Genomic DNA, 9,871 nt, shown 5'->3' with positions numbered 1-9,871 from the left:
TTTTATTGATGTTGTTGTGAAATGGCCAGGGAGTGTACATGATGCCAGAGTATTTTCCAACTCCACAATAAACACAAATCTGAAACACATGAAGATTCCCCCCTGTCCAAGACAAATTGTGGAGAACGAAGAAAACCCATCAACAATCGATGTGGTAAGTTTATCCAGTGTATTGGACATTTTAGAATAGTTTTCAGCTGCTTTTCTTTCTGATGTCTCAATGATTTCCACCAGTCTCTTCTTTACACGCAGGTCTTCCTCAAGAGCATTTAGCCACTGGGTCTCAGCAGGCAGCTTTCTCTTCAGCCGGTCGTGCCTGTGTCCTTTCAGTTTTGCCTTAAAAAGAGAAAAGAAAAACATTGCAATTAAACTTACAAAAGTAATCCTATCTCATGTCAGATGTTCTAGTTTTTCACATCACCTCTACATATTAATGGCAGAAGATCCAATATTTGCAATACACTATATGTCTTAACAGTGTATTTTGTATCCACCACAACAAATTAATAAATATGCAGGCCTTATATGAGAAGAGTAAGAGCAAAACGGTGTAATTTGTTCTTTACATTAATTAAAAAAACAGCAACCTTTATACAGTAAAATATAAAAAAATCTCATCCTACCTCCACTAGACACATCGATTATTGCATCTTTTCTAACACAAATATTGCCTTAACGGTTTTTATAATAATAGCAAGACTACAACTCAAACCTATTCTGTGAATTACAGTACATCAAACAACTGAACATTTATTGCTAAGGAACTTTCATTTATGAGGAATGGATCTTAAAAATATACGTACATTAAGCAGGTCTCTCCTCTGCTTTGATGTAGGATCCACACTGCTTTCATTGTCAGACCCTGTGTCTGCTACGTCCATGGTGGAGGAAGAAGACGTGGACGGCGAGGGTAGGGACAGGGAACGATCCAGATCCTCTGTTTCGATACCCGACGGCGAGGTAGTAGTAGCTGAAGAACCGCCCCAAATTTATTCACACAGTTCAAAGTAAAGAAGAACCACTCGACCGTGTCCACTCCTGCATCCTGTATAAACAGCCTGGCGATATTTCCCTCGGACTGTTTTCATTTCTGTTGTTAAATTCCCCCGCTTAATTTCGGTTTTTGAATGGGGAAACTCATCTGAGGACTCCGTTGGGTAATGCTCTAAAAAAAGCGACAAAATGTCAACGTACTTGCTCTGACATGATTCCCAATCGATACTGTCTTGCGTTTTACTAACTTTGTATTCCAACACGGTACTTAAAAGTAGTTCAACCTCGCGGTCTGTCCACACAAACGAACCTCCAGGCACCATGATCAAAACAGGAAACTGTGGTCGTTTTGGAGGATTTTGATTGGCTGACATACGTTTCATCTTTGCACTGCATTGCCCCCTATGGGTTGGGCATGTTTCTTACAACGCTCAGTGGTGAAATTCAGCGGGTTCATGTGGACGCAGATTTTCCTCTAACCGATCCTGTGTGGACGGTGATATTTTTTTGGCGGACATATTCGTTTTTTAAAGACCCGGCTACGTGTGTACAAGGCTTCAGGCTCCTTCAAAAACAAGAAAACAGAAGTTCTCTGATAAAGAGGTGGTTGAATAATTCAATCAGGAACAAACCCAGATGAGCTGCTGCCTTTGAACAGAGTCACGAGTTGGAGAGTGCTTTAATAGGATGTGACTCACAGTAAAACAACAAATCTTTGATTTAACAGGAAGAGAGGTTGCGTTAAAAACGCCAATATTGTGGAGCGAGGTTCACCTCCGCAGAGATGCGCCGGTTCCCTTTGTTCCTCAGACAAACACCCGTGGGCGACTGCACCTCGTCAGACGATGTTCCTGATGCCTGGTCGCTCTCCCCGTCAGAACCCATCTTCATATTCTCATGAACGATATCTGAAGAGGAGGAGGGGTAGAATCAAACAGAGGACACACAACAGGAAAATTAACGAAAGAAAACAAAAAACATACTGAGCTCTTGGCTGAATCATACCAAGGAAACAGAAGTAAATAAGACTGAATTTGTCTGACAGATTTTATTTAGGTCAGGGAATCAGGGCCTTAGGAAATAAAAGCATCAAATATAATTTTACTCATGTTTAAGTTCATTCAAATTTCTATACTTAGCCCAAAAATAAGGAAATTCGTGTTTGGCAGATTATTTCTTTGTTGTAATGATGCTTCTTGGCAATAAATCTTTTACTGTTGGAAAACCTGCCTGGTTCACAAAGACTGATTTTAAAATTGTCGGCTGATTTTTGTAAGGACTGAGAGACCCCACACATGACAATAAAAAAATCATAGATATAACAGGTTCAGTCCTACAGTGTGTGAACAGCCACACGACAAAATACAACATAGAGGGGAAATGTAGCCAGACTTCTCCAGATCAAACGAGAGCCCAGAGTAAACAAACATGGCTGATGAGAAAGACGCAATGGCCAAAGTTTGTGGACTATTTTTAACAGAGAAAAAACAAATCGAAAATGCGTCTGACGTTCCAGTGCAGCATGGCATTTGTTTTCTCTTCTGTATTTTGGATTCTCCTCCGTGTTTCCATCACCTCAGTTTCTGATTGGCTACACATTCAACAGGCTGTGAGCTCGTTTGACTTCGAGGAACACCACACATGCTGGGTATCGAGTCGAGACAACATGTTAAACGTCCCCGATTCGAGGTCGGAGTGGTGCTGACTAGATCACTCCTAACACATGCCGGAGTGTCTCCTAAGATTATCTTTAGAGTCATCACAACAATCGGAGGGTCCTTCAGACTGCCAGAAGGGCAAAAATGGGTCAAAGTCGGCATAATTATCTTGTCATGTGAACCAGGAATAAATTTCCCTTTTAAAAAGGTGCCACATTTGTAAGGAACATACATTTATGTGATGAGCACTGGAGCTGAGTATGTGGGTTACGCACATGAAAAATTTACCATATCTTCTCTATCAGGTAAGAATTATTGCCAAGAAGCATTGTTATAACAGATAATCTATCAAACACAAGATTTCTTACTTTTTGTGCTGAGAAAATATATAAAACGACACATTTACATTATGTCAGGAGATTGTTTTCATGTTGGCCAAAACTTAAAACACAAACTCATGGTTTCACTGAAAGTATTAAAACTCATTTTTTGGAAAAAGAATAAATAAAAATGCAATTCTTTAATGTGTGTCTTCACAAACACATCTTTGCGCGCTTGTGTGTGTGCATGTTTTCACACATGAATGCAGTGCCTTTGCCCAGTGAGATGTTCAGAACTTTATTTTTTGCTGCTTTATACTTTTCAACACCTTTATCCCTGACCTGTCTGCTGTGTTCCTTGGTCTTCGTGATGCTGTTCGATCACTAATCCTTGAGGCCTTTCAAACAACACTAAATACTAACAACACAAATCTGAGGTTTCGTTTCCTTTGGAAGCCAAAGGCAAAAAGTTAAACACGACTGTGCAGTATGTTTGCGTCTCACCGAGGCGGCTGCCGTTGCGAGGCAGGACCATGAGCGAGCCCAGACCTCCTCCGATGACGCTCTGCGGCCGTCGGATCGGCGGCTTCTTAAAAGATCCCGTGTACTGATGAAGAAAGGAGTGCACGCTGTGGGCCGAAGGAGGCCGGCCGTTCTTCACGATGGGCTCTGCTGGAGAAAACCAACACTGGGTTAATGATTATAAATAAGGAGGCCCGTCTGTGGAGAGCGCAACATGAATGTGTCACCAACACAAATGACACGATGAGGAAAACGCTGACTTTTAGAGAATCTCTGAAAGAAAAAATATAAATAAACTCAGCTCAGTGTTAAATCTTTGTTCCCTTTTTTCAGACTGAAAATGAATTTACATGATAAGAGAGTCTGACACAAGAGCCTGAATGAGTTATGCAGTACATCAAGTTCCAGCCAGTTTTACATCTTAGGTTGGTTTAGGTGCTCAAACAGAGGCAGATTGTAAAAATAGTTTTGTTTATATTGTGTAGTGATGAAGACTCCAGTTATTTATTCACATTTATTTGTGACTTTTGTAAAGTATAGATACTTGAAAATATGTCTAAACACTAAAACAACAATTACAAAAAATCTTTTCACAGTTTAAAGTAGTATAAAAAACACCATTATTTAAAATTATTTTACTGCTTTCTGTCCAGTTGCAAGGTCAAATGGTGATATTAATCTGGAATATGAACTATAGAAAAATGTTTGTAAATATAGATTTTAAAACTATGAAAATATCATCTGTTTTCTTACAGAGTTCTGTCAAATCCATGTACTGTTAAAAAATGTATAAATGTATAAGAATATTAAGTTTCAAAGAAATAAAATTTCTTTAAAATGTTCAAATATTATGCTCATCAAATGTTTGAATAAAAAAAATCAAAAATGAATTTTCAGCTTAAAATAACTTCAAATGATCTATTAAGTAATAAATATTTATTTGATACACTTACATTTGGACTATAAGTTATATGTTTAATTAATTATTATTTTTATCCATCCATCCATCCATCATCTATACCCGCTTCTTCCTTTCAGTGTTACAGGGGTCAAATCACATTATTTTTATTTATTATTTAACTAATTATTTTATTTAATCATTAGGTGCAACGATACAGAAAATTCACGATTCGGTTTGATTCTATACTTTAGTCTCACGGTTCGATATTTGTTCGATACAAAAAAGAGACATTTCCATGCCCCTTTTAACTTGTAATTTATTTACATTAATTATGAACATTTGTTTAACCTCAAAAGTACAGTTTTTAAATTAAATGTTGCTGAAACAGCAAGTTTCTCAGTGGATCTGCGCTCGACTGCGCAGCCTAGGTGGAGTAGTCGAACACAGACCCACTGATCCTTTAACACAGAGCATCTTCAGAAGACAAGYTGATAAAGTAAATTTTAAAAATCTGTATTGTTCGATACAAGTGTGTATTGAACCTAAAGCACTCTTCGATACGGGTACATGTATTGTTGCACCCCTAATAATCATCTAAAGCAGCAAAAAACTGCACTGACTTGATTACCTTGGTGTTTTGCCATTTGAATTATTATCACCATTATGAAAGGTGGTGATGATGTCTGCCTGGGTACGAGTGTCTTTGTCTATTAGCAAAACATCTCATGAACCTCAGGCTAAAATTTAAGGAAACATTCAGAAAGCATTCACTAAATATACATCTAAAACGGATGAACTTTTAAAGCCATTCTGACTCAAGATGGCCACCAAAGCTAATTAAACTTAGTTGCACTAAAATGGCTACAACTCAAGTGTGCATTTGGACAAAGTTTTTTACTCTAGTATGAAATAAGACACGTTACAAATTTAAAATCACCTAAAATATTAAAGTTTTTGACATTAAAGCAAATTGGAAGCAGCAGTCTAAATCAGTTTTATTTTACTTTTTAGTTATGTTTACATTTTTGTGAATGATCAAAGTAACAAAATCAAAACCCACTGCTTTAAATGCAGGTTTTTAAAATAAATGAGAACCCTCCGATTATAAAGTACAAAAATGTTATGTTGTTTCATATCAGTGATACAAGAGTAACTTTAATTCCGGACTCCCACTTTAAATATGTCTCTCAGTGAGTAATCAGCTCCTTCAAAGATTATATATTTAGCACTGTTTGATCACGACTCATCGTCCTCAATAAATAATTGAGTGAATGAATGTTTCAGGAGCTCTTTTATTGAGTAACAAGGAAACTAAGCAACAAAAGAGAAGAAATCTATAATGTATAAATACATGAGTGGAGCGTTCACATTTTAATAATATTCCCACACTGTGGGGGTAGTGTAGGCTGGAGTTTCAGATATTTCTGGATATATGAGGCACGTATACTAAAATGCTCACACCAGATAGCAAACATGACGTTATATAAACAATGTAAGCTTTACAGCTTTGTTCATTAATTCTTACATTTTAGCTTCTGTTATTCTTTAATATGTCATCGATGTTTCTTAAAATCAATCAACTTAAAATTATTTTAGACATACTGTCTTGATTTTTATTGCTTGCACTTTACAACATTCAAAATAGGCAAAAGTTTGCAAATTATGTAATTATTTTTAATAATTAGGTGAGGATGTTGTTTGCAATCACATCGAGGGTGCTCAGCATACAGCAGAGGGAGCATTGATCAGTTACATAGGAGCTCATTACATGGAACTCATGTTCTTGTATAGATTTGTTAGCAACATTAAATAGGTGCTGTACAAAGCCTATCCTCAGGATTTCTGTTGCTTAACCTCTTTTATTTTGAAGTGTTTCTGCACCTCTTCCCTCTCTGAGAAGGGTGATATTCTATACAGTAAACGTAAAATGTTATTTAAACATTCAAATCCTCCCACTGTACTAAAAAACTGTAAGGTGTGCAAACTCAGGACTGTTGATTTTAAATCTGTATATTAAGAGTTTCATAAAGTCAGATTCTACATCAAGCTCACTATGTTTTATATATATTTATGTGACCCACTCCACTTCTCTCCTGCTAAACATTACTTAACAGCATTCACAACTCTGCTGGTCAAGAGTGAACTGGAAATCTACAGCTCCACCTACAAATACGAACTAAATTAGAGAGGTCCTTAAATTTTCTTAAACTCAGGGGGAAAAATAGGAATGACTTTGGGCAGTGAGGCTGAAACATCTGAAATAATCTGGAATATCTGTCTGCCCAGTTAAAGTACTGGATGTCAAATCATTCTGAACAGACCACAGTTTCATTTGACACACCTTTGTGTATATATACATACATAATGTATATGGAACATGTGTGCTGATAAATTGTTCATCATCCTGTCTATTTGCACACTGGAGCTTGGAGAAATGCAATTTCATTCAGCTATGAGAATGTCTGTGGTATACTCTGAATGACAATAAAGATGACTTTGACTTTATTTTTAATATAATTTATCCATTTTATCTACTTGTTGGTTAGAGGTAGTTTGTTGGTAATGTGTTAAATAGAGATTGTAAAAAAAAAAAAGCTGCTGTAACTGTTAAGGTTATCAAACATATGCTTCAAATATAGGTTCAACAAATAGTACCATGGACAAAACTGACAAATAATCAGAGAACTGAAACAATCCTCTCCAATAAAAAGCTATAAAAGATAAAAAACAGTGTATAACAGCAGCATATGAAAGGCAGCCTATTGAGTGACAGAAAATATTTTGTCCAAAGGCATAAACGGGTCTAAAAGGGGTGAAAGATTTATTGATCTTAAAGTAACTCCTAGTAAAACACTAACAAGGAAAGTACAGCTGAGAGGAGTTGCTGAGTGGCAGTCAGAGGTCAAAGGTCAGACAGTGAGAGGTGGCGGGTACAACTGGAACAGTGACAGTGGTTCTAAAGAGGATGTTTCTATCAGAGGGCTGAATGGATTTAACAGATTAATGTGTCTCTCCGTGTCAGAGGAAAAGATGTTTTTATGTGTTTATGACTGACGGATTTGTCTGGTCTCCAGTTTTCAGGATCAGCTGACCGTCGGCGCATCATTACAAAGTTTGCAACAGCTGACACGTCCTACGACGCAGCCAGATTTATTTTTGGACCGTTACTGTCGTCAGTGTTCTTAGATTTATACACAGAATTCCTAAAGTTGTGATAAAACAGAAAGCTACGCAGCCCTGTCATTCCAGTCCTTCTGTCAACTTTTCTTCATCTCTCAGCAGCTGCTGGCCCGAGTTCTGAGCGTTACATAAACAGATCAGAACCAGAACAATTTCTCCAATCGCACAGCTCAGATCAGATCTCATCTGGCTACTCCATTATGTCTCATCTCCACTCTGCCGACTGTCACACAGGCTGCTAAGCCCCTGCGTTTCCACCCGGCTCTCTTCATTTCACACACGCTGGGAGATTCTGCGTCCCCGTTTAACGAGCACAGAACGCTCCGGCCAAACCCGGCGTTAATCACAACACAAAAAGCTCATTACAAAACCCCGGTCAGTTCTCAGAAGCTGGTGGCAGAGAGGGAGGGGGGGACGGGATTAGCTCAGAGAGGAACAGAGGGTCACAGTCACACACACAAAAAACAAACTAACCGAGAGATGAGCGAAAAGAGAAAAAAAAGACCAGCGTGATAAAAGATGTCGGTTGGCTGCGCAAAGTCAAGTCGCCGTGGAAATGTCATGGAAACTCCAGGATGTTTCCAGACCCTGAGAGCTATAGCAACGACACGGCTGCACACCGATGCGCTCCCTCCTTCCAGCCCGGGGAGATTTCCTTGTGTTTCAACAGTGATGGAGTGCCGTGCCACCCAGGCTTTTATTTGGTGCCGTGAAGGCCACATTCTTCAGCAGGATCCTCACGGACAATACACTGCAGCAGTGTCTGTTTGAACAGAGCGAAGTGTGTTTGAGGGAACAAAAAGAAAAGACCGAGCTCATTTAATACACAGATGTGCAGACGAAGTAGGGATGCACCACTTTTCTGATTTCCATAATGATTTAATAAATCTTTGAGCTGCAGTTTCCAAATTTGGCTGATTTCTATCAAATAACTATTTAATGCCTCAACTTAAATTCTTTGTACCTAATTGCTGTCTGAATCATAAATCTGTTCACAAGAAAATGCTTACAGCAAAAATATCTTTTTATCTTTTCTATTTGTTTCAAAATAGCACAAAAGATCCAGAACTTTCCTCTTACTGAAAATCTAAAAATAATTTCTTCCAGATTATTGAACAAGGGTATTAGCACAAAATGCATTAATTTATTAACCTTTATTTAATCCCAACGTGATCACATACTGTACAGGGGTAAACATAAGGACTTTTTTGTTGTTGTTGTTGACAAAATCTGGTTGTCCTCCAAAATTTTTGGTAGTCCTTTCGAAAAATGAAGAATTTAATTGGAAATATTTAGATTTTTAAGATGGAAGACATTCTGAAAGAAGAGCGGTGATTTAAACTTATTTTCTCTAATTTACTTTTAATCTAATTTTAATGTTTTCAGCTCAGAAGCTGTCTGATATATTTATTTTAAAAATTATAAGAGTCCTTTACACAGAATATTTTTTGATTGACAGATTTCTCCCCTAAAATGATAGTTTAATTTAAACGGATTATATTTACAGGATTTCAGCTCATGTAGTCATTTAATACCATTTAATTTTCATATTTACTGAATTACATTTTGTTACCTCCAAAGGTTTATAGGAACTAAGTACATTTACTTCATTGCAGTACATAAGTAGTTTTTTTTTTTTTTGAGGATTTGAAATTTTACCAACTATTTTTAAAAAGCTACTTTTACTTTGTTACATTTTAAAGCTAAAAATTCTTACTTCTCTACTTTAAAATGTAAGACCTAGTTCCTTGTTACAAAATTAAATACGTTCAACTCATGATGAAAGAAAATGTTTCTGCGCTCTAAAAAATGAATTGTTGAATTTACTCAACAAAGTCAAGTCAACTGGTTCCACTAAGATTAGTCGAGTAAATTGAGCAAAGAATATACATTTAATGTTCAATTTGCTCAACCTGGCTTAGTGGAACCAGTTTGGTTCAATAAATTCAACAGTTTATTTATTAGACAATGTGTAAAACTACTTTTACTTTCCCAATATTTGTGAACAGTTTTATTACTTTTACTTAAGTAGTTTTCTCATCTGTGAAATGTATTTTTACCAAAGTCATTTTCTGTTCATGTAATTTTACTTTTACTTAGTTATTTTTTTCAAGTACTTTATAGACCTCTGGTTACCTGTCATTATGGTTCTAAGTACGTTTAGCACAAAACAAACACCTGGTATAATTAAATTTATCAGATATTTATGATAAACAAACACCTGGTATAATTAAATTTATCAGATATTTATGATAAACAAACACCTGGTATAATTAAATTTATCAGATATTTATGAT

General features: G+C 36.7%; 1 protein-coding gene across 3 annotated transcripts in view; it reads right to left on the bottom strand.

The window, feature by feature from the left end:
* The window catches only part of LOC106533964 (cyclin-dependent kinase 17), a 43,645-nt gene that overhangs the window by 14,081 nt on the left and 19,693 nt on the right, over positions 1-9,871 (bottom strand). For 2 of the 3 annotated variants that reach the window (XM_014030448.1, XM_014030449.1), the window contains 2 exons: positions 3,476-3,640; positions 1,768-1,901 (listed from right to left, as the gene is read on the bottom strand). In XM_014030448.1, the coding sequence (XP_013885902.1) occupies positions 1,768-1,901; positions 3,476-3,640 (299 nt within the window). Of the gene's footprint in view, positions 1-1,767; positions 1,902-3,475; positions 3,644-9,871 lie in introns of all 3 variants that reach the window. The other variant, XM_014030447.1, reaches the window with a different exon arrangement.

This window comes from Austrofundulus limnaeus, unplaced genomic scaffold (assembly GCF_001266775.1).
Source record: "Austrofundulus limnaeus strain Quisiro unplaced genomic scaffold, Austrofundulus_limnaeus-1.0 Scaffold1063, whole genome shotgun sequence".
Taxonomy (NCBI): domain Eukaryota; kingdom Metazoa; phylum Chordata; class Actinopteri; order Cyprinodontiformes; family Rivulidae; genus Austrofundulus; species Austrofundulus limnaeus.
Note: the sequence above shows the minus strand (reverse complement) of the source record. Positions and strands in the feature narration are given on the sequence as shown.